The 24,953-nt window shown below is 48.9% G+C and overlaps 2 protein-coding genes across 6 annotated transcripts in view; one reads left to right on the top strand and one right to left on the bottom strand.

Annotated features, from left to right (window-relative positions):
* The window catches only part of LOC117877986 (glioma pathogenesis-related protein 1-like), a 50,048-nt gene extending 34,469 nt beyond the window's left edge, over window positions 1–15,579 (bottom strand). The window contains exons 1-2 of the mRNA XM_034771745.1: window positions 15,328–15,579; window positions 4,413–4,658 (exon numbers count right to left, since the gene is read on the bottom strand). Of these exons, the coding sequence (XP_034627636.1) occupies window positions 4,413–4,658; window positions 15,328–15,504 (423 nt within the window). The 5' untranslated portion in view covers window positions 15,505–15,579. The remainder of the gene's footprint in view (window positions 1–4,412; window positions 4,659–15,327) is intronic.
* Window positions 15,580–17,094: 1,515 nt separating this feature from the next.
* CAPS2 (calcyphosine 2) overlaps window positions 17,095–24,953 on the top strand; it is a 96,962-nt gene continuing 89,103 nt past the window's right edge. For 3 of the 5 annotated variants that reach the window (XM_034771676.1, XM_034771670.1, XM_034771700.1), the window contains exon 1: window positions 17,096–17,355. In XM_034771676.1, the coding sequence (XP_034627567.1) occupies window positions 17,199–17,355 (157 nt within the window). In that variant the 5' untranslated portion in view covers window positions 17,096–17,198. Of the gene's footprint in view, window positions 17,356–24,953 lie in introns of all 5 variants that reach the window. The other 2 variants (XR_004645863.1, XM_034771686.1) reach the window with 2 other exon arrangements.

Genomic DNA, 24,953 nt, shown 5'->3' with positions numbered 1-24,953 from the left:
CAAAACCGAGATGGAGAACCCCAAAGATCACTGGAAAGTGCTCAGATTGGCTGTCCATGTTGTGTATGAGGGAACACTGGACTTCTCAAACAGGAAGCACAAAGACCAGTTTGACAAGAACAATTAGGAAATCCAAGACCTGATCAAATATAAGTACAAGGCCTTCTGTGCTTGGCAGAATTACATCAATTCCAACCAGAAGCAATACGTCCACCATCAACTGAAAGCTGAGGTTTAAAGGAAGTGAAGAACAGGTGGTGGTAGAACAATGTGAAGGAGATCCATCAACTCACCAACACCCATGATATGAGCGGATTCTTCAATGCCATCAAAGCCCTCTACAGACCCTAACCCCCTCTCAGATCCAGGGATGGAGCCAACCTCCTTAGGACAATGAATCAATCAGTGCATGATGGAAGGAATACTTCGAAGACCTCCTGAATCATGTCTCCAATGCTGACAAAAGCATTATTGACTTAATCCCTTAATATCCTATCAAGGATGACCTCAGAACCCCACCAATATTTGTTGAGGTAAAAAAAAAGCTATCAAACAGATGAAGAACAATAAGGCATCTGGACCTGATGGAAGAAGGAGCAGAAAAATGGCTCACCAGCTTTACATCTTAATCCTCAAGATTTGAAATTCAGAACAAATCCCAGCTGATTTTAGGAATGTTATGATAATGACCATCTTCAAGAAAGGAGATAAATCAGATTGTGCAAACTATCCAGGAATAGCCCCGTTGTTCATTTCCGGAAAGATTTTTGCCAGAATTCTTTTCAACCAGCTGCCCCCCTAGCAGAGGAAATCCTCCCAATATCATAATGTGGATTCAGACCACACTGAGGTACCACTGACATGATCTTCACTGCCTGCCAACTTCAGGAAAAGTGCAGTGAGCAACATCAACCTCTGTACATGGTTTTCATCGACTTCAAGAAAGCATTTGACTCCATCAATCATGAGGCTATGTAGAGAATTCTCCTTAAATCTGGATGCCCACCAAAATTTGTTGCCATTCTCCAACTCCTCCATGACAACATGTCTGTGATGGTCGTCAACAATGGATACAAAACGGACCCCTTCCTAGTCAAGACAGGAGTAAAACAAGACTATGTCATCACTCCAACCCCTCTTTCTTCCTTGCTGTCATCCTCCTTCTCATCGCTGACAAGCTCCCTTCTGTACTTCACATCTAATACAGAATGGACGGCAAGCTCTTCGACTTCAATCTCCGCTGATCCAAGACAAAGACTATCACTAAATCAGTCACTAAACTCCAGTATTGTGGAGTGGAGTGTTTTGGTAAGTGTGTTTTTTTTTTCTTTTAAATAAATATGTACACACGGATTGATATATATAGGTAAGGTTAAAGAAATGCACCTTGAGTCCTTGACCAGCTTCTGAGAAAGCTCTGTGTCCTTGTGATGAGGCTTACAGCCCCCACACTAAGGTTAAAAGAAGTGGTGGAGCAGTATTGGACTAAGAAGGCCCTGCCCCCAGCAGCTGCCAGGTATGCTTCCTGTGGAGGACCTGCTTAAAAGGAAGCTCTGGCAGTCAAGTGCATGGGGAGAGTGGATGAGAGACTGGCTGCAAGAAGACAGATGCTGTAGCAGCGGAGACAGAGTGAACTACGGGGGAAAGACCAGGATTGTGAGTAAGATTTAACTGGGATACGGGGGACCTGATCCCTTTTCCCCCTGCTGTTCTAGGATAAAACTCAAGTTGTGGTCTGACCCAGGAGAGTTAGGATGAAAGTCAGATCACTGAGAAACCCCAACACAGACCTTCAAGTCCATCCAGATATGGAGCCATGATACTGAGCAGCTCTTTGCAAAGCTTGAACATAAGCACCAAACTCTGTCAACCCACTCAGGTTCATAGATTTCAGTACCATTTGTGGCACATACAGTCAAGGGAACCAAGGCCTCTTGTAATGACCAGAGCGTGGGCGGTCTGATCTAGTGGTCAGAGCAGGAGTTGGGAGTCAGGCCAGGTCAGATACCAGAAGGACAGAGTTCAAGGCAAGCCAAAGGGCAAAACTGAGAGCCAGGTGTCAGGAGGCAGGCAGGGTCAGGTTACCAGGAGATCAGTGGCAAGTAGCAAGAACAGGTATTGCAGTGGAAGCAGTCCTAAGCAGGGAGATTCTAGTTGCAAGGACAAATTCCTGTTCCTGAGCTGGATTTATATAGAAGCTGTGAACCAATCAGGTCCCTCAGCGTTCTGCCAATTAGATTCCAGGACTGTAAATCTCTGTTGGGGTTCAGCTTCAATTCTGGAAACTGTTAGTAGGTCACTGGATGGCAGGCTGGAACGTACAAGTCCTAAGAGTCCTGTGGTCTCTGATGACATCACCACCTCCACAAGTGACACTCTCAGTGTGATGTGAAACCAGGCTTTTCAGGATGATTCCTGTGGAACACCCACACAGGTGTGGTAGTATGTACATTTTCTACAGACTCTGAAGTGTGCTCCTCAGGACCGCACCCCTCCCAGTCAACAAGATACCAGAGTCTGACATGTTTACATTTAGAGTCCAGGATCTCATTAAATAAATAATTCTTGTGGCCCTGTACCTGTACTGATGGATGAGGCAGCTGGGTCCTGTGAGGGAAAGGGTTTCTGTGTAGGGTTTCAAAAGTGATACGTGAATCACCAGATTAATCTTCAGAGAGCAGGACACCTGAAGTTCAAAAGTGAATGGATTAACCTGTTGCAGGATCTTAAAAAGACAATGGAACCAAAGTAAACACTGAGGATATTGAGTGTGATCTGGCAATTAGATGATCTGGCACCCTTGGCAATTAGAAGAAACAGGCAGTTGGGACTAACTCCCCCTTTTATAGCCTCAGAACTCTATATGAGGGAAGGGAAGTGGCCCCCACTGACACTTCTCTGTAAAAGATTCTGGAAGCTCACAATAGAGCTGCCTTGGTCCCATAAGTGAAGAAGTCACTTGATGAACTGTCAGTCACTCTGGTGGCTGTTAATAGGTTTCACTGCATGATCAACATATAAGCATAACTCACAATCTGGTGTTTCATAATTAAAATAAAGGATGAAGTCTTTTTTTAAATATCCTCTTCTATTGGCTGTTAGCTAACAATTTGAGCCTAACAAAATTAACTACTGCTTCAGAGAGGTAAAATGTGACTACATTTGCAATACTGGAAAACAATTCTGTTTCAAAGTTCATGTGGATTCACAATCATTTAAGATTTTAATAAAGCTTATTTACCTTTTCGATACAAATAAAACAGAGTTATATTTCTGTCAAATAACAAGTTATCTCTTTTCTTCCCCCCTGTGATGGGGCGTTTGCCTCACAAGGGCCTGTAAGGGGTTAATAGAGCCCTAGGGAGGCTGAGAGAAAAGCAGCCAATAGGAGAGGGGCTGCAAGGAGCAGCCAATCAGGGCCTGGCAGGCACATATAAGAAGACTGCGGGGCAGAGCGGATTCAGTAGCTCCCTGGAGCTCAAGGAGGGAAAATCAGGCTCCTAGTCAGGCAGAAAAAAAGCTAGCACCCTAGACAAAGCAGTGCTGCTAGCAGGGACCAGGAGAGCTAGAGAGAGCTTCTGGCTGGCAGCTGGGCTTTGCAGGCTGAGGCCCTGAGGCAAGGGCAAAGAGGGTGCTGGGGCCACAGGAAAGTGGTCCAGGGAAAGGTACTGATGAGTTGGAGGGGATGCAGCACGTGGCTGCCATCTAAAGGGTCCCTGTGCCGGGACACTGAGTAATGGGTGGGTCCAGGTCCCCATACCCTCCCCCGTTGCAACTGGGGAAGTGCTGGGACAGTTGGATTGCAGTACTGGCCCCTGAAAGGGGGGAGCATAGAGCATAATACACCCAGAGGGCTGTGTCATGAAGAAGATGCCGCGGTCCTTGGAGTGACGTGGGTCTGGGAGCAGAAGTGATGGTGGGCATGGCACCACCGGTAGTGGGCATACCGACCTACGGAGCTAATCCCCAAGATGGACAGCAGGAGTCATCAGCATGGTGAGCTGTGCCCTGTCACACTCCCCATTTATCCCTACAGAATTTTCTTTATTTTTTATAAGATTGAAAAACTTAGAAAAGAGGAGCGAGGTGCTTTGGCTAGACTGAACGCCAAGTTAGAGAAGATTTCTGTTTACAAAAGTTAACATAATTGCAGTATGAGCTAGGAAGTTTTTCACAGTTGCTGTGTAACCCAGGGTGATGGTTTTCAAACTGTATCTTAAGAGTTAGCAGACAGTATGATGATGGGGGCTGTACAAGTATCTAAATGGAACACTGAAAGAAAGTGGGGTATGGCTCACTCATTATAACAGCTATTTTCCACTAACTGGTAATTATTTATTGTCTCCACCAATTCTTATTTTTAGGATTATGCTTTGAGCTGTGTAAACTGTTTTCGCAATTAAAATTGTTACCTGAGTATAATGACCACATGTTTTAGTACACTTGTTAGTCTGAAGATTGTAGTGCTGGACTTCATCGGTCCATAATTTGATGGCTTCAGTGACACCAAATAACCCGTAATGTCCAGTCCAGATATTTTCTCCAACATGCCCATAATGAGGATGGGACATAAATTTTTCTGTTAAATATGGACTATGTTTAAAAAGGCATTTTTTTGCCCATGCCCTGGCAGTCCGTGCTAAAGCTGCATCCCAAGTCTGCAAAACAGTAAAGTTGAAGAAGCTATGCATAGAGTTAAGGCACTTGTATCCATCAGACAAATTAAAGTAGAAAATGAATAGCTATATATTGAATTTGACTAAAATTGTCTGTAAATTCTGTAAAACTATACAATTCAAATATTTTGTTCCCCTTCTGTCATCCAGTCAAGCACTCCAAAATCCTGTCTTTAAACTTGAGGATAGCTGTATAGAAATGTAAACTGACTTACTCATCGGCAGCCCAGCCCCGTTCGTTCCCCTGCGGGACCCGAGCGGGACGGGGGGCTGGGGCCTGCTGCCCCCACTCCAGGGCCGCCGCGGGATAGCACCAGCTGGGCAGCAGCCCAGACGCGACTGGCCAGGGGCTGGGCGCAGCGAGCGCGCTGCTGGGTCCCCGCAGCAGGCCCGGGCTTGGGGGCACCAGAGCTGCAGCCGCCGAGCTTGGCCATCGGCTGCTTCCTCCCCCCGCGGCAGTGGGAGCTGCAGCAGCGGCTGCTCCCGAGTCCTGCTGCCCGGGGGGCAGAACAGCCACCACCTGGCCCCGTGGGCCACCCCCCTACTCTCCCTACCGCCCGACTGAGTCCTGCCTGCTCGGGGCCAGGCCGGACTCTCACTCACCCTGGCCCTGCGCTTCCTCTGCGTTTCCAGGGCCTCCCTCCAGAGCTTGCAGAGGGAGGAGGAAGGGCGAGTTTGGGGAAGAGGCGGGGATTCGGGGAGGGAGCCAATGGGGGGAGGAGGGGGCGGAGTCGGGGCGGCGGGGGGCGGGGGGGTGCGAGCACTTCCGGGCTCCTGAGTATTTGCTTGTTTGTCCAGTGTCCCGACCGCACATCGTTCGGGATGCGGGACAAACAAGGAAATATCGAGACAGTCCCAATAAAATCGGTACGTCTGGTCACCCTACCTGTGAGCCTGAGCTGGCTGGCATGGGCCAGCCACAAGTGTCAGTTGCTAAGTAGATATATCCAGTTGTGTCAGCTAAATACAAAGAGGAACAGATTGTTGTAAGAGACCATTCAAAGTGAAGTGGGCAGTTAACACTTCTGCAGATGTAGAACAAAAGACAGTTGTAATGTTATAGAATGAATCACCTTCTATGACTCATTGCAACATTTTCCTTTTTTATCTTGTGTTGCTGTAGAAAACTTAGGTCTGGTCTACACTACAAAGTTAGGTCAACACAAGGCAGCTTATGTTGACCTAGTTGTGCATGTCTCTACACTTAAATTTGGCTCCCACCAACATAAGAGCCCCATTACGCCGACCAGTAGCGTAGCTAGTGGGGTGCAGGGGAAGCAGCCGCTTCCATCGCCTTTCTGAAAGCGGCCGGAGGAGCGGGGGTGGACGCAGCATGTGGCCCGCAGCACGGCCCGGCAGCTGCGGCCGGAGGAGCGAGGGGGGGGCGCAGACTGGCAGCCCGTAGTGTGGCCGGCAGCCATGGGGGGGCGGCGGGCACGGCTGGAGGAGCGGGGGGCACGCGGCATGCGGCCTGCAGAGCGGCCCGGCAGCCGTGGCCAGAGGAGCAAGGGGGGGCGCAGCCTGGCAGCCCGCAGCGTGGCCAGCAGCCATGGGGGGGCGGTGGGCATGGCCGGAGGAGCGGGAGGGAGCAGCATAGCGGCCGGCAGCTGTGGCTGGAGGAGCGAGGGGGGGGACCACAGGGGTGGCACGGCAGGGCCGGAGGAGCCATGGGAGGGAGGAGCGGGGCGGCTGGAGGAGGAGCCAAGGGGGCATGGCCGGAGGAGGAGCCAAGGGGGGGAGCCTTTTTTATATTTGCTCCCCCTCGTCTTAGAAGCTGGCTACGCCACTGATGCCGACTTAATAACGCCACGTCCCCAAGTGATATAGAGCCATGTATTTAGGTCAACGCAGTGTGAGTGTAGATACTGCATTACTTAAGTCGACCATTAGTGTCCTCCAGCAGCTGTTCCACAATGCACAGTGCTGACTGCTCTGGTCACCACTGTGAACTCCATTGCCAAAGGTCACAGAGACTGGAAGCCCCCTCCTCCCCCCTCTTTAAAGCCCTGTTAATTTTTGAAATTCCTTTTCCTGATTGCCTGGCTTGGTGAGCACACCTAGCAGCTCTCCACTGTTGAACTCAACTGCCCAGCTGACCATGCCAGCTACATGCTCCAGATGCGCAGACAGGAGGTATTGGATCTCCAGCCATAGAATGGTAAATATCTATGAGCATATTGCTTGGGGATTCAGGACAGGGGCTACAACAGGGACCAGCAATGCTGCATGAAAGCCAAGGAGCTTTGGTAGGCATACCAGAAGGCTAGGGAGGCCAACAATCAGAATGCAAACCTGCCTGCTTTTACAAAGAGATGCATGCCCTACTTGGCAGAGACCCGCCCCCCCCGCCCCCCCAACAGCACTGATACCTCCAAAGAGCCCGAGTCACAGGTCCCTGCCGTGAACAGGGAGGAGGAGGTGTATGGAAGACAGGCAACCAGGGGAATCGGATGCAGTGAGCCAGGATCTGTTTTTGACTCCCCTGCAGTCCAGCCAGTCCCATCAGGCGAGCAGGGGTGGGCCCAATGCAGGGGAAGGAACCTTCTGTAAGTGTGTGTAAACCCCCACCCCTTTCCTCCCTGGGTTACTTGGTAGCAGGCAACACTCACCTGTGTGCCTGGGCAACTGATGTTGACATTAAAAGAGATCCTGAGTATCCCAGTGGTGGCAAGTTGCACAGTGAGATACCTACCCATGATGCACCACACACTACATCAATACTAGCACTCCTGGTGAGTATGCACATGGCCGACAGAAGGAGCCAAGTATGCATATGCATAAGCAATATACTAATTGCGGCATGAGTGTAGACATGGCCTTAGTTTTCAAGATCACCTAATAATCACTGCATAAAATTTTAAAAATGCATTTTTATCTTTAAGTAAGAAGTTACTGAAATTGTTTACATTACTTTACACACATAACTGTTTTTTTTTTTTTGGTTGTTTTTTTTGTCAAATAGTTTATTTGGGAGTTTTAGTGTTTACATATCAATCAAGCAAATGTCAAATTGTATAAATACCATAGTTTCAGTTCTGCATGTATTACTTCTTAAAAAACACATTTTCTGAAACAGAGCCTATGGAAACAGGTAAATACACATAAAATCCTCCAGCCAGTGGCACATTATCACATGGGCCAACGGGCCCTGTGCCCAGGGGCCCCGGCCAATTTGGGGGCCCTGCAGGAGCACCAGAACCAGGCCCCTGCTCCTCTTCTCTAACTGATGCCCCACTGCCCTGTTCCTCTTCTTCCCCCTGAAACCCCACCCTGTGGCCAGGCTGGAAGATGGAGCCTGTGGTAGGGTAAGCATATTCGCCCCTTGTGTGGAGCCGCTCACCCAAGCCCTGCGCAGAGCTGGCCGAGGGGCTCCCCTTTCCCCACGTGATGTGGAGCTGGCCTGAGGGGCCCCGCCATGTGGCACACAGCTGACCTGAGGCGGCTCCCATTTCCCCATGCGGCACGGCGCTAGCCCAAACCTCTTTCCCCTGCCCCTATGTGGAGCTGGCCTGAGCCACCCACCCAAGCCATCCTCCTCCCTCGCACAGGGCTGGCCCAAGCCCCCACACTTCTCCCCCACGAGCCCCACTGCTCACCGCCCCCCAAGCCTCTTTTTGTCAAAACTGGGCATTTGTCCCATTTGCTTTTGCCAACTGATTACTGGTTTTGCCAAAGAAGTTGGAACATCTGGGGCCAAAACGGGATGTACGGTCACCCCAGGCCAGGGGTCCCCTAACTTTTTTGCTTGTGCCCCCTCTTACCAGTCCACACCCTGCCCCCAGGATCTGGGGGCCACGGTCAGGGCCAGGAGTGGGGCCACGCCTGGGAGTTGGTCTGGAGCTGCAATGGGGGCAGCAGCTGGAAGCGGAGCCACAGCCGGGGCTGAGGCGGGACTGGCACATAGCTGAGGTCAGGGCAGGGTTGGGCCTCACTGCTCCCCCCCTGAATGTTTCTCTATGCCCCCCTTGGGGCATGCCCCACAGTTTGGGGATCATAACCCTTCACTGCACTCCCCCACCACTATATTGGCTACTCTAATCCTTTGTTTATTGACAAATAAGGACTGGCTTGTTTGTGTAGTCTTACTGTGAAGAAAACTGGCTTAAATGAATGCAGTCCATTAGTTGTAACAGAAATCATGAAAATACCGGGCAATTGTGTCCAGAATATCCTGGTATCTGTCTACTGGGATAAATGTTGATTAAGGCACATTCAGAACTGATTCCACCACAAGTGACTGACTCTGGTTGGGATAATTCTCACAAGTGGAATATTGTTAGCTGCACCCTCACCAATGCACATCTCCTTGAACACTAGGTTTCTCTCCTGTGCTGCCAGGTATGCATTAAAGGGAGAGACTCAGAGACTCATAGACTTTAAGGTCAGAAGGGACCAGTATGATCATCTAGTCTGACCTCCCGCATAATGCAGGCTGCAAAAGCTGACCCACCCCCTTTCCCTTGACTCAGATGTTGAAGTCCCCATATCCTGTGATTTAAAGACTTCAAGTCGCAGAGAATCCTCCAGCTAGTGACCCCCGCCTCAAGCTGCGGAGGAAGGCGAAAAACCTCCAGGGCCTCTGCCAATCTGCCCTGGAGGACGACGAACCGCGGCCAGTGGGGGCTGCGATCGACCGAACCTGCCGCGTCAGCAGGTAAATAAAACTGGCCCGGCCCGCTAGGGTGCTTACCCTGGCGAGCCGCGTGCCAAACGTTGCCGACCCCTGAACTAGACCATTCCTGACTGGTGTTGTCTAATCTGTTCTTAAAAACCTCTAATGACGGAGATTCCATAACATCTCTAGGAAATTTGTTCCAGTGCTTAACTACCCTGTTAGGAAGTTTTTCTTAATGTCCAACTTAAACCTCCCTTGCTGCAATTTAAGCCCATTGCTTCTTGTCCAGAGGTTAATGATAACAATTTTTTGCCCTCCTCCTTCTAACAGCCTTTTACAGTAAAAGCTTTTTATATGGCATGTTGGGGTAATGGGGTGTGCTGGTAAGTAAAAAATTCTGGTTAACCAAGAGGGAGGGAGTTTGGGTATGGAAGGGGGTGCAGGGCTGGGGGTTGGGGTGCAGGAGGGGGTGTGGGCTCTGGGAGGAAGTTGGGTGCAGGAGGGGGCTCTGCATGCTGCCCCCACCCCGCCCCGAGCTCTGGCTCTACAGCTCCCATTGGCCAGGAACCGTGGACAATGGAAGCTGCGGAGGTGGTGCCTGCAGGCAGAGACAGCATGCAGAGCTGCCTGCTGCACCTCTGCCTAGGAGCAGCAGGGACAGGTTGCTGCTTGCGGGGAGTCGGTCGAGGCGAGTCCCCCCCGGATCCGGCACCCCACACCCCCTCCTGTGCCCCAAACCCTTCCCCCGAGCTGCCTCCTGCACCCAAATTCCCTCCCAGAGTCGGCGCCCCACACCCCTCCCATGCCCCAACCCACAGCCCCGCACCCCTTCCTGTACTCCGAAATCCTCGTGGCCATTCCTTAGCCTAGGAGCAGCAGGGACATGTCGCTGATTCTGGGGAGCCACATGGAGCCAGGTAGGGAGCCTGCCGACCCCACACCAAGCGTACTATAAACCAGACTTTCTATGAAGATTAGAAATGCTAGTTTATAGAGCTTTCCAGTTAGTAAAGGGCCATATAACTTTTACTGTATGTACTTGAAAACTGTTATTATGTCCCACCTCAGTCTTCTTTTCTCCAGACTAAACAAACCCAATTTTTTCAATCTGTCCTCATGGGTCATGTTTTCTAGACCTTTAATCAATTTTTGCTGCTCTCCTCTGGACTTTCTACACTTTGTCCACATCTTTCCTGAAATGTGGCACCCAGAACAGGATCCAATACTCCAGCTGAGGCCTTATCAGCATGAAGTAGAGTGGAAGAATTACTTCTCATGGCTTGCTTACAATACTCTTGCTAATACATCCCAGAATGATGTTTGCTTTTTAAAAATTTTTTTTGCAACAATGTTACACTGTTGACTCATAGTTAGCTTGTGACACACTATAACCCAAATCCCTTTCTGCAGTACTCCTTTCTAGGCAGTCATTTCCCATTTTATATGTGTGCAACTGATTGATCCTTCCTAAGTGGAGTATTTGCATTTATCCTATTGAATTTCATCCTATTTACTTCAGATAATTTCTTCAGTTTGTCCAGATCATTTTGAGTTTTAATCCTATCATCCAAAGTACTGGCAACCCCTCCCAGCTTGGTATTGTCTGCAAACTTAAAAAGTGTACTCTTTATGCCACTATCTAAATAATTTCTGAAGATATTGAACAGAACCAGACCCAGAACCAATCCCTATCAGACCCCGCTTGATATGAACTCCCAGCTTGTGAATCACTGATAACTACTCTCTCGGAACAGTTTTACAACCAATTATGCACCCACCTTATAGTAACTCCATCTAGGTTGTATTTCCCTAGTTTGTTTATGAGAAGGTCATGGAAGCTCACATCAAAAGCCTTACTAAAGTCAAGATATACCACATCTACCACTTCCCCGCCATCCACAAGGATTGTTACCCTGTAAAAGAAAGCTATTAGATTAGTTTGACTAACTGGTCTGTAATTCCCTGGGTTGTCCTTATTCCCCTTTTTATAAATTGACCATTTGCCCTTTTTCAGGCCTCTGGAATCTCTCCCGTGTTCAGTGTTCCCTCTAATTTTTCCCAACCATGTGCGGAATGAATTATGTGCACCAATATGGAGTTGATGTGTGACACATCATCTTCATATCCATGCACATAACAAAATTCATGTGGTGGGGGTGGGGCCAAGGGGTTCGGAGTGTGGGAGGGGGGTCAGGGCTGGGGCAGAGGGTTGGAGTACAGGGGTGTGAGGGCTCCAGCTGGGGCTGCAGGCTGTTGTAGGGGAGGACGGAGGATGAGGTTGTTAGGGGTGCAGGAGATGCTCCGGGACTACAGCAGAGAGGGAGGTCTCTCCCCAGCTCTCTCTCCCCACAGCAGCACCTGGGCTGGGGGGGGAGAGGCACCTCTCCCCACCACAGCAGCTCCAGGGCTGAGGTTGCAGGATAGCCATCCCTCCCCCAGGCCTCCGCAGGTCCGGATGGGGCTGGATTCAGGGAGGGGTGCCCCACAACAGGTACAGGCCGGGCCCAGGTTCGGGTCGTGCTGCGCCGGCTGCGGCTGGCTCCAGGCTGGGGTTGGGACATCCCAGTCGTGGAAGGTCCAAGCCGCAGCATAGTTGAGGCCGGGGGGCACTGTGGCAGGTTGGGGGCTGGCCTATGTTGGGCTGGGGGAGAGGCACCCCTCCCCCGACCGCAGCAGGTCCCAGGGTGGGACCTGCGTGGTGCTAAATAGGCTGCTGCGTGGCCGCACAGCTTACAGGCAGGGCCGTCCCTAGCTATTCTGGGGCCCTACGCAGCACACCCCCCCATGGGGGGGAAGGCCTCCGTTGGGGGAGGGCTAGCCCCAGGCCTCCATGGGGGGTGGAGGGACAGGCCTCGCTTGGAGGGCAGGGGGGAACCACCCCCCAGCGGCACAGCTGGGGCCAGGTCACTGCACTTCCCACCGCTGGGGAGTGCAGGGCCAACTCTGCTGCAGTCCTCAGGGAAGTGGCAGCGGGGCTGGGGAGGAGCAGGGTGGGGGCTTTGGGGAAGGGGGGCGGGGCTAGGGCACAGCAGGGATGGGAAGAGGCAGAGCTGGGGTGGTGGCAATGGGAAAAAGGCAGGGCAGGGGCTGGAGCAGCACACCACTGTGTAGAGCACCAGGAAATTTGGTGCCTTATGTATGCAGCTGCGTATGGGTAGGGACGGCCCTGCTTACAGGGAACTTAGCCCATTTTCCATGAGTTTTTAAAGATTCCGAGCCATTATATCTCCTTTAATTTAATTAATGGAGATATTCCATCTCCTAGAACTGGCAGGGACCTTGCAAGGTCATCGAGTCCAGCCCCCTGCCTTCACTAGCAGGACCAAGTACTGATTTTTGCCCTAAATCCCCAAGTGGCCCCTCAAGGATTGAGCTCACAACCGTCGGTTTAACAGGCCAATGCTCAAACCACTGAGCTATCCCTCCCTCCTCAGTCAGCTCCTTCAGTATTCTAGGATGTATTTCATCAAGCCCTGCTGACTAGACATCTAACTTGTCTAAATAATCTTGAACTTGTTCTTTCCCTATTTTAGCCTGAGATGCTACCTCGTTTTCACTGGCATTCATTATGTTAGACATCCAATCACTACTAAATTTTTTGCTTAAATCTGACATTTCCACATTTTTTGTTATTGTCTTTCCCCCCTACAGGTCCTACCCTGTCCTTTGTCTTCTGATTGAATGTATTTGTAGAATGTTTTCTAGCTAGTTTAATCTTGTTTTGTGCTTTGGCCTTTCTAATTTTGTCCCTACATGCTTGTGTTGTTTGTTTACATTCATCCTTTGTCATTTGACCAAACTCAAATGGCCACTTCACTTTGAATAGTCCCTTGAAATTTGTGTTAACTACTTATGCTAAATAATCTGTTCTACCTTGTACTTAGCTGTGATGCTGGGAGTACCTTTCCCAGACCTGAAGAAGAAGCTCTGTGTAAACTCCCCTCGAAAGCTTGTCTCTCTCACCAGAAGTTGGTCCAATAAAATATATTATCTCACCCACCTTGTCTCTCTCATATGCTGGGACCAACATGGCTACAGTAACAATGCACACTTTGATCCCTAAACATTTGTCACCAGTCAAGCTGCTTGACGCGTGTGTGAGAGAGAGAGAGAGAGAGAGAAAGAGATGCCCTGTGGCACCTCCCAGTCCCAGAGGTAGCTTGAATTTCCCTGTTTTAAGATCTCTCTTATCAAGTTTCCTCGGCTGCCATTAAATAAGATATGTAAATAATTCAATATAACTATAAATTAATCACTCCTTCAAACTCAACCCTGATGAATGTAATGTGTAGGACTGACCCTGAGGTGAAGCTGTAGCTTCCACTTTAGTAAGGAGAACTGCAACGGCCTGGCCCCTTTTCAATGTCCCCTTCTAAACAAGAAAGGTCCTCTGTACACTGCAAATCCACCCGGGCTGGGGGGAACCCCGTTAGAACCGGGTAGCCCCTGCTATGGCGTGGTTTACTCTTGCAGTGAGAGGGCTGAATAGTGTTCCTGAACTGGGCAGCAACTCTTCAAAGCTCAAGGCTGAAGCTTTATGTGCTGGAAAGGTTAAAACACGCTTTGGTCCTGTCCACAGCACCAGCTGATCTGTATTTAATTAGGGTTACCATTCGTCCGGATTTACCCGGACATGTCCTCCTTTTGTGTGCTAAAAATAGCGTCGGGGGGAATTTGTAAAGCACTCACAATGTCCGGGATTTACCCCTCCCCCGGCAGAGCGAGCGGCTAGGAGGGCTGCAGGAAAGTCCCGGGCTGGACTCTGGAGCAGCTTCCTCCTCCTGCATTCTGAGCCGGCCAGCAGCTCCTCCTCCTGCAGCCCGCTCCGGCAGCCCTGTGCAGGGCCAGGGACCGGGTTTTGTGTTGTGCAGGGGAGCTCAGCCATGTGTCCGGCTGGCACAGAGCCCAACACCCTGTTCTGAGCAGCAGGGTAAGGGGGGGCAGGAGAAGGGACAGGGAGGTTCTGGAGGGGGCAGTCAAGAAACGGGGGGGGCTTTTGGAGGGGAGTGGAGAAAGTTTTGGGCAGTCAGGGTACAGGTAGGGGTAGGGTCCTGGGGGGCAGTTGGGGGGGGGTCTTAGGAGGGGGCAGTTAGGGGACAAGGAACAGGGAGTCTTAGGTAGGGGGTGGGGTTCTGGAGGGCAGTTAGGAGCAGGGGTCCCAGGAGGGGGCAGTCAGGGGACAAGGAGCGGGGGGTAGGGGGCTGGGAGTTCTGGGGGGGAGCTGTCAGGGGGCAGGAGTGGGGAGAGGGATCGGAGCAGTCAGGGGACAGGGAGCAGAGGGGTTTAGATGGGTTGGGAGTTCTGGGGGGGCTGTCAGGGGGCAGGAGTGGGGAGAGGGATCGGAGCAGTCAGGGGACAGGGAGCAGAGGGGTTTAGATGGGTTGGGAGTTCTGGGGGGGGCTGTCAGGGGGTGGGGAGTGGTTGGATGGGGCGTGGGAGTCCCAGGGGTCTGTCTGGGGGTGGGGGTGTGGATAAGGGTTGGGGCAGTCAGGGGACAAGAGGCAAGGAGGCTTAGATAGGGAGTGGAGTCCCGGGGGGCAGTTAGGGGCAGGGGTCCCAGGAGGGGGCAGTCAGGGGACAAGGAACGGGGGGAGGGTTGGGGGTTCTGGGGGGGCGGGAAGTGGGAGGGGCAGGGGCGGGGCTAGGGCGGGGCTCCTCCCGTCCTCTTTTTTGCTTGTTGAAATATGGTAACCCTAATTTAATGGTAGTGTAAATGGCTCCCCGCCCGCTGGATTTACATTGTAGATGAGGCCTTTTTGTCTAATCTGTAAAATAGGAACAATTATTCTTCATCATTCCCTTTATAACGTGCTTTTCGCACCACCAGCCATTTCAGAGTCAATTATTCATTAATCTTTTTATTTTTCATTTCTGGCTCTTAGGTTGCTTCCAGCCTTGATCTTTCATCCCTCCAATGAGCCTCGCCCCCATCGTCCCCCGTGGGACAGCGCCCCCTCCAACCAGTCCTCTTGTCCAGCCCAGCTGCTCCTTCCCTTCGTGTCCCCCCCCCCCCGCCTCCAAGCGGCCCCTCCCTACCATGTAGAGCATGTTGGCGGCAGCGGGCCGGACGGCGGTGCGGTGCTTGTTGTGCTCCCGGACGCACGCGTCGATGAACGTCTTGTTGGTGATGATCGGCAGGACCGGCCTGCGCCGTGCGCGGCACACATCCGCCAGCACTCCCAGCCCCAGCACGGCCAGCAGCCAGAGCCGCATGGCGCCGCCGGTCCGAGCGAGGCTGCAGTCGCAGGCGGCCTCTACCCGGCGCCTGGCGCGGCCCCAGTCAACTTCTCAAACGGCTCCCCGGGCGCGCTCGCGCTGTGGCTGCAACGGTCACAGAGAGAATCTCCCGCCCCGAGGCGAGCCCGACCCCCCGCTCGGACTGAGCCCCTCCGGGGACCCGTCCAACACTCAGCACTGGCTGTGCCCCCTCACAACATCCATGCACTGACAGTCCCCCTCTAAGTCATCCCCGCCACTCGTCCAAGTGTAGACTCTACTCCGCATCAGGATTCCTCCCCAGCAGCGTTTTCTGTATCCCCCTCAAAAAGAGTCACTGGAAGCACTAACAGAGCCCCCCTTCCCTCCCATTGGCATCTAGCTACAGCACTCGGACACCCGCTCCTTTCCTGGAACTCACACATAATAGCACCACTAACTCTACTCCTCTCCCTGAAAACCATCCCCTCCTCAAAACTGTTATTACCTGCCCCGAAGCAGCCTTGCCAATCTCTGCGGCAGCAAAGAGCCCCTTCCCCTGGGCATTTGTCAGCCCCTGGTTGCCACCAAGTCTGTAGACGTATGAATGAGAATATACTTCGCCCCCGTGGAATGCAAAGGTACCTCCTGCAAATTGGTAAAAACAAGCTCCTGACAAACAGATGTCAGGATGAGGAGTTAAATTTGCTGGTGGCTTTAAAATCAGAGAGGGCTTAGACGCTGGAGATCTTTCTTGGAAAATGTTTGAAACAGGTGCAGTCTGGAAGCATTCCATAGCCTCCAGAAGTGTGTCAAGTCCATTCCGGTATTCCCAATATACTTGTTATAGCGCAGAGGTTTTCCATCCCCATTCTTTCTAACTACCTGAACTGTTCGAGTTCTTGCCTAATTACATTTTTCACTGTTGAGTAATAAGAAAGATACCTGCTGAATTAAAAGTAAGCGAGTGTGTGTGTGTAGAGAGAGTGGAATTATTTTGAAATTGTAAATGATATTTCCCATTACGTAATGAAATTTCTCATCTATTCAGCTACAATAGTCCAATAAATAATAATTACTTATTTTATTTCTTAAAGACTTCATCTGTCTCAATCTAAAACACTCACGGGGAAAGGCATTTGACGTTACTAAATCTTGGTTTTTGTGAATGAAGCGTATTTATCATGTCTTCATTTTTATTTTTAGTTAAAGAATGTGTGTTTACTATAATTGTACTGCACTGAAACACTGAGTATTGTGGTGTTTGTGTGTGACCTGGCTGTGGCATTAAATGGCTCCTATAGTGGTGTTTCAGTGGTGGGTGTAACAGGACCGTACTGCACCACGTGGTGTTCCTGTGGTGGGTGTATTAGGAGGACTGTAAGGCACTAGTTGGCCCCGTGCAGAGGTGTTTTGGGGCTGTGTATATTTTGTCTGTTTTGCAATGAGGGAGCGGGACTCCCTGTCTCTATTATCCCATGACAGGGGTTGGGGACAGTCTAAGACTGCAGGACCGATCCCGCTGCTAGCCGAGGAGAGGCTGGAGCCCGCAGGGGGCGATACCGACAGGGGAGGAGGAGCCGCAGCACGGCTGGAGCCGCCTCTCATCCCGGGCTCCCTGGCAGCTCCTCGGCAGGTCCGACTCCTTCTTCCTCCTGAAGGTGCAGCAGGTCAGGGCTTCGCACCGGGTTTCGGGCGCGCTCGGCTAAGCCATGGCGGTCTCTGCGCTGCAGCAGGGCATGGTCTCTGTCGTGCTACTGCTCTGCCTCTTCGTGGCGGTGCCCAGGCTGTTCGGGGGCGGAGGAGGAGCAGGGAGAGCCTTGCGGGGGGGCAAGGCTGGCCCCGGTCGCTACGATCTGCCCCCCACAGGTACAGAGGAGCCGCCGCCCAATCCTCCCTTCTGTCCCGGCAGCGGGGAAGACTAGTGGTGCCCCGGCGGGCCGGCTTTGGGTAACAGTCTGGTTCCCCCTCCCCCGCACTTGTTCCCCTAGTTGGAGGAGGGGTGGTGGGAGAAAGGGTAATAGGCTGCGACTTCTCTTATATTGCCCCCTTCTCCCCCCCCAACTCCCCGCTTGGTGGGTAAGCTTGTGGGTGTGAGAGATGGTGCAGTTTGTGACCCTGGTCTCTCTGCCCTCCATCCCCTGTCAGGAGGGTCTGTGGAAGGGGGTGAAGCCACAACCTGTTTAGGCCATGTCTACCCAACAAAATTATGTCGATCTAATTTATGTTGGTATACAGCCACCACATTAGATTGCTCCTGTGTGTGCAGGCTTGGCTCCTTGTGTTGGTGGTGTGGGTCCTCAACACCACCAGGAATGCTTGTATCAATTTTATTGCCAGTGTGGGGCGGCTCCTGAAAGCACCTAGTAGTTGATGTAAGCAACTCAGTGTTACACTGATGCTGTGTTGACCTAATTACATTGACTCTGATTCTAGGCTGCTTGGGGAGGTGATGTTACTAAATTGGTGTAGCAAGGCACTTATGTCATCTGGAGTCAAATTTAAGTGAAGACACTTCCACAGCTAGGTGATGTAAGGCAGCTTATGTCAACGCAACCCTATAGTGTAGACTAGGCCTTTGCCTCCCTCTCTGTAAACTTCTCTGTGGTCAATAGTTGGAATTGCTTTGTGTTCTTATGTTGTTTACAGAGCTACACATCAGAGGCTAGCTTGAAAAGAGTCTTGTGACAATCAACTTGGGATAAGTGAAACTATTTAACTTTCTACACTCACCCAGTGTTCTGGTGCATAAAATAAACATAAGTATTTGCAGTCAACAGAATGAAGTCGTGATAAAGGAATCACAAAATAGAGACAATGATAAGACACACTTTGTTTCATTTAATAGAGAAGAAGTAACTGGGGGCATTCCTCCTGTCCTAATAGTGTAGATGATGCTCTGTTCTCAAAAGCACACATTTTATTAGGCTAACAAAAGGTATTGCTTGTAACCAACTGGTGTTCTTAGTCTTTTTTTATTCCAAATAATTGGTAAAAACAGAATGCAGGGAAGTGTGGAAAAAGCTGAGTGTTACAATCTCAATAAGGAAATCAAATAATGTTGATTGTTGGGTAATGTGTTCCCCCAAACAGGCATTGGTGATGATGGTTGTTTAAAACTAATAATCTTCATCTGTGCTGAGATTTTAGCTGTTCACTAAAGTCAAATCTTTGTCTGGTCTAAATTGGTATGGAATAGTGCTAATTTATGCCAGCCAAGGATTTGTCCCTATATTTCTGAAGGCAAGTGGTCCATTTTAATATTTGTAAAAAGTCCTGTGGCACCTTATAAACTCAGACTTATTGGAGCATAAGCTTTTGTGGGTGAATACCCACTTCGTCAGATTCAGATTTTAATATTTGTAATTAATTAGATCAATTTAACTTCTTGACAGCCTTATGATTTAATAAGTTGAAGGCCGTTGTAAACCAGGAGAAATAACATAAACATTATATGATTTCTAATAATTCACTGTTGAATACTTGGGAATAAAACAGGCAATTTATGAGCCTCTATACAATGTGTAAATCTTTGTGCCGTTCAGAATGGCCCTAAAGCTTAGGTTTAACCTGTAGAACAGGAGTGGGCAACCTATGGCACACGTGCCAAAGGCAGCACGCAAGCTGATTTTCAGTGGCACTCACACTGCCACCGGTCTGGGGGGCTCTGCATTTTAATTTAATTTTAAATGAAGCTTCTTAAACATTTTAACATTTTAAAAATCTTATTTACTTTACAATACAACAATAGTTTAGTGTTATATTAAAGATTTATAGAAAGAGACCTTCTAAAAACATTAAAATGTATTACTGGCACGTGAAACCTTAAATTTAGAGTGAATAAATGAAGACTCGGCACACCACTTCTGAAGGGTTGCCGACCCCTGCTATAGAATTAGGTCCAGAAAATGTATTTCTCTTTGAGGCAGGGATGTGTTATTGTTACGTGTGCTAGGCACTATATACAATGGATCTGAGGCTTCTAAATGTCACCATAATAAATAATTAAAATCCTGATTATATACACCATACAAGGTAGTTTTTTACTTAGATTTTTCTAAATGGCCACTGAAGTGAGGTGTTGGCATCAAAAAGAAATAGGGAAAGAAAAAACATTCAATAAACAATGCTCACTAATGGCTCCATTCTTGGAGCTATACAAGCATCCGTATGTACTCATGGAAATTGTGTGGGTAACTAAAATCTGTTGCAATCGTCCATCTAGTTTGGGGAGGGGAAATTAAGGTTTAAGACATGTGGTGAATGTAAAAACACTGCCAAGCTAAATGCTATAGTTTTCCCTGCTTAAAACTTAGTGTGCATCACGGAGGAAGAAGTAGAGGGGTGGTCTGGGTTATCTACAATGCTGATGTATGAGATTGATGCAAACGCTCTTATGAGAACTATATGCTCCAAATGGAGGCCTGAAAAATACACAAATCACAGCTTCTTTGCTGGGATATTTCTTCAACAACAAATGATGAAGCTGGATTCTAGTAAATATCAATAGTTTGTTGGCTCACAGTGCAGTCAAGATACAAGAAAGATCGTATGTATGCCTCTGAGTAAAAATAACAGCTATAATTTAAGATGCCAGTTGTGATGCCACTTTTATAAATGCATCTCTGAAAAGAACAGTTACTACAATAGTGATTTTATGAGATGATGTCCACATGGATTCCACTCTTAATGTGCATGCAGCCAAGATTAGGTTCTGTTGGGCAATGCTATCCATTGGGGCCAGGCCTGTGCTCCAGCTGCCCTTGTGCTTTCCTACTTGTGGGTATAAAGCAGGGGTCGGCAACGTTTGGCATGCGGCTCGCCAGGGTAAGCACCCTGGCGGGCCGGGCCAGTTTATTTACCTGCTGACGCGGCAGGTTTGGCCGATCGCGGCCCCCACTTGCCGTGGTTCGCTGTCCTGGGCCAATGGAGGCAGCGGGAAGCCGCTGCCAGCACATCCCGTGCCGCTTCTCGCCACCCCCATTGGCTCAGGACGGCGAACCGCGGCCAGTGGGGGGCTGCAATCGGCCAAACCTGCTGCGTCAGCAGGTAAATAAACTGACCTGGCGAGCCGCGTGCCAAACGTTGCCGACCCCTGGTATAAAGGGTTGAGTGGGCCCAGTCCTCCTTCAGTTCTTTTGCCAATGCAGGTTCCCAGAGGAGTAGGACTCTGCAGTAGCAAGGAAGGAGGGCAGGGTCCTGGAATCCATACGGAAACACATCTCAAAGAGTAGTTATTGTAGGGTTTGTTCACACTAATTTCAATCTTGATGACTAACAGACAGTTATCTGTTTGCTTGGAGGTGGTTCCTAAAAGCCTTACTTAAATAAGGTCTTCAGGACAGCTCTACCAAAATAGGCAACTGATCTGGAAGCCTCTACCAAAGAAAGTATCTTGTAAATATGTGTACTGAGCTCCAAGTAGCTGCTCTACAGGTTTTAGAAATAGGGTCGTTATTCAAATGAGCAGGAGACCTGGACTTTAGTGGAATGAGCGCTAAATGTAGTTAGGCAGATCGAACTTGGCTAACACATAACATATCCTTATGCAATTGGAAATGGATATAGACAATCTCTGAGAAGATATAGCCTGACTTAGAATTCTGCCTGCAAAGGCCACAAACAACCTACATATGTTCATGAATCATGTTCATGTAAGGCCACTGTCCTTTTACACTGATAGGACAAATGTGTGAAATTTAATCCTCCCCTCCTTCTTCTTCTTCTTCTCCCCCCCCCCCCCCCCCCCCCAAGGCTAAATGAGGCTTGTGGAAAAATTAGGGAGATGAAGAAATTGCTTCACATGGAATTCTGCTACCCCTAGGAGGGGGAAAAGTTCCTGTGTACATAGAGGAGGATGAGGAGAGGAATATATTCCCTCCAAGGGTGCGGTTCTTCTGTCGGGAATGCCATAACTTTGTGGAAGGAAGGTTGGTACTGTGGCTACCCTCTTAGCCAATGACTCAGAAGCTGGTGATTTGGATGTTGCCACTCTCCCTTTCAAGGAGAGGTGATTCCAACAGTAAATCCATGCTCAGGGCTGGTCTACACTGGGGGGGGGGAGGGGAATCGATCCAAGATACGCAACTTCAGCTACGAGAATAATCTTGGATCGAATTACCTGGGGTCCAGAAAGCACGGGATCGACAGCTGCGGCTCCCCCGTCAACTGCGCTACTGCCGCTCGCTCTGGTGGAGTTCCGGAGTCGACAGTGAGCGCGTTTGGGGATCGATATATCGCATCTTAACGAGACCCGATATATCGATCCCGGATAAATCAATTGCTACCTGCAGATACGGCGGGTAGTGAAGACGTACCCTTAGTATCCCAGAACTCTGCCAGAGAGACGTGGTCCATAGATGTAGTGGCTACCACTAGTGTTCTGTTGCTAACTGGTATCCGAGCACCTGAAGGGACTTTGTCAGGATTTTGGCCCTTAGGAGGTTGGTAACTCTTGTGTGTCTGCTTGCAAGGCACCGACGAGGGTGACCTTGGCTCCTCCCCAGGGCCGCCAAGAGTGGGTTCGGCCCCCGGTGAAAATTTTTTTTTCGGGCCCCCTAGCAAGGGCAGACCGGCTAAACAGGGCCGAGGAGAGGGGGAACCCGGGCCCCCTTCCGGACCACCGGGCCCCGGTAACTTGTACCGGCTTCTCTCTTCCTTCCCCCCCCCCAACCCCCCCACCACCACGTCGGCCATGTTTAGCCGGTCTGCCCTTGCTGGCGGGGGGCGGGCGGGCAAAACAATTCCGGGCCTGGCTCCCCCCCCGGTCAACCCTGCTCCTCCCTGGGACAGTGCTCTCTTCTGCCCCGTCCGAAGATATTGACACTTTGAGTAGATGTGACCCAGGAGCTTGAGGTGGTATTTCTGGTAACAGGGTCCCTAACAGAGAGACTGATGAGATGGCTGGCCTGGCTGTGGCTTTCACTTGGTGTCCAAGGAGGCTTCCATTGATCTCCCGAGGAGAAATAGGTTCATGCAGGCTTCCCCCATTCTTGGAGAATGAAAAACATATGGAATATTGCTTGGGATATGTCCCTCTCCTAGGCAGAGTAGGCACTGAGAGTGCCTATGGTTAATAGGCATCAAAGCATGGAGGATATATCTTGAATCCTGGAGACCTAGCTTTTGCTGTCTCTGTACTGGGGTGGGGAATGGTGTTTAGCCTAAAGGAAACCTACCTGGGAAAGGTGTGTTGTGTTTTTTTTTTTTTTTTAAGCCGGGGCAATTAAATATAAGACTCTAACAACTAACTGATTAATAAAAATATTAAAGAACACTACCTCACCCCTCATGGGTTCTCAGAGCTCTGGCTCCAGCCCAAGCCTGAACATCTACACTGCAGTTTTGTAGCCCTAAGCCTGAGTCAGCTGACACAGGCCAGCCAGTGATATTTTATTGCAGTGTAAATATACCCTGTATGTCCTTTTGAGGGTGTGAGGACCTCTGGGGCTACAAAGGACACTGCTGGCAAAAAGAATCTGGTCTCTCACATATAGGGCATATGCATACCAAGAATGGAATCCATGTGGGCAATCACTTGAAGAACTTTCTCTTTTACTACGTATCTCTGAATCCCTTTTGGAGAATTGCACCTTAATTTGGTCATCATCCATCTGGCCAAGAAGAACAAAATAACAGAACTTTTTATAGCTCATCAACCCTGATAATTAATGTTAGGGGTTTCCACTGAACTTCAAGAGATTCCTCCTGCATCTGAGTATGTTCCATGCCCATTACTGAAGATGACTTGGCTGCAGGATGGATAAAAATCAATACTTTTAAAAATGGATTTTTAAAATTTAAATTGCATTTAAAAAAAACTATTCAAAATTAAATTTGAGATTGACAACCTATGTTCAGACCTGAACTTATTATAATCTATTTAAATTAAATATTCAAGCAGCACATATTTGCTGATAAAGCTTAAGGAGTCAAACTGCTGAAATGTTGGAAGTCACTCTGGAATCAGAGTTTGCTGAAGCGCTAAACTACCTTTTGACAGCAGTAGTTTCTTCTTCAGGTGTAGAGAGAACACTTCATTTCAGTTTATTCATGTATTTCATTTCAGTGACTAATCCATTCAAAACTGAGATGCTGATTGGCATCTGAAAAAGCAGGAAAGCTTGTTTTTTCTCTTTTTTCTCTTAAAATCGGGATGTGATCTACTAGTTTTAAAATCTGGAAGTACATGATGACCAGAAACAATTCGAACTATAGCTAATACTTCCTTTATTTAATAAATAAGTTGGTTTTAAATGTAAAATATATCTTGATAAACTTTTTTCTTGCCTATCCAGTGAATTTAAGATGGGGTTTTATTTAACAAAAAACACAAAACCCCACCATTTTAAAGTTATCTTTAATTCCAATTTCCCATCTACATGCAGCTGGAAAAACATCACACGCAGCATACGAATCATTTCGTAAATAAGATGCTATATGCCATTTTTAACATAATAAAAATATAAAAATAAGAATCTGAATAAACTTCTTAAGCTATATAATTAAATAGATATAGCATTTCCTCCTTGTTAGCAAGAAGTACCACCAAACTTAGAGTAAAGGCTATATTTAATTAAAAATAAATATATTTACCAACCAGTGAGATTCAACTTTTTTCATTAGAAGGACTAAAAAGTGCAAATGCAAAATGAGATTAAAATTCTTTATTTAAGATTTCCAGCTTGCTGATTTAAATCATGATCAAAATCGGTGAGTTAAATCAAGTCATCCTGTTTGACTGGACGCCAGGATCTGGCCCACAGTTCCTGTGCATTAGCTACTGGAGCTAGTGTTTTGGTATAGTAACAAAGTAAAATAAACTCTTTAGCTGGCTGTGCAGTTCCCACGTATTCAGTTCCCTATGCCAATTCAGAAAATATCCAGACTCTGACCCATACATTAGGTAACAACCTCGCACATCTTGGCTGTTTGGCCAGTAAATCATGCTGCCTATTTTTCCATTGGTTATTTATGCAAAAGAAAGAAGACAGAAGAAAGTGCTTTAACTTGTCTGTGTGTGTTTCAAAGATCGCAAAAGTCATGGATTCTGGGGCTTGGGTGGCCCTGCAGCCAGCTACACTGGCCGCTGCTGGAGTGGTGTTCCCCCTGACCCCCGAGCAGCAGCCGCTTGCATTGCCACCTCCCTCTCTCCCCCAGATTTAGTCATGGGTATTTTTAGTAAAAGCCTTGGACAGGCCACTGATCATGAATTTTTGTTTATTGCCTGTGACCTGTTCATGACTTTTACTAAAAATACCCATGACTAAATTGTAGCCTAGTCATGAGGATTACATCAGATGATTGATCTAAACAAAGTCTAAGCATATAGAAATATTTACATAAATGGCTTTTTAAAAAATGGAAATAAGAGATTAAAGTAACTTAAATGTTTTGAAAACAAACAAAACTGGAAATAGGTACAAATGGCTATGACTGAGCACAAGTTAAAACAGCAGAAAGTAAAG

This window comes from Trachemys scripta, chromosome 1, assembly GCF_013100865.1.
Source record: "Trachemys scripta elegans isolate TJP31775 chromosome 1, CAS_Tse_1.0, whole genome shotgun sequence".
Lineage (NCBI taxonomy): Eukaryota > Metazoa > Chordata > Testudines > Emydidae > Trachemys > Trachemys scripta.
This window is presented reverse-complemented; position numbering and strand designations above follow the sequence as displayed.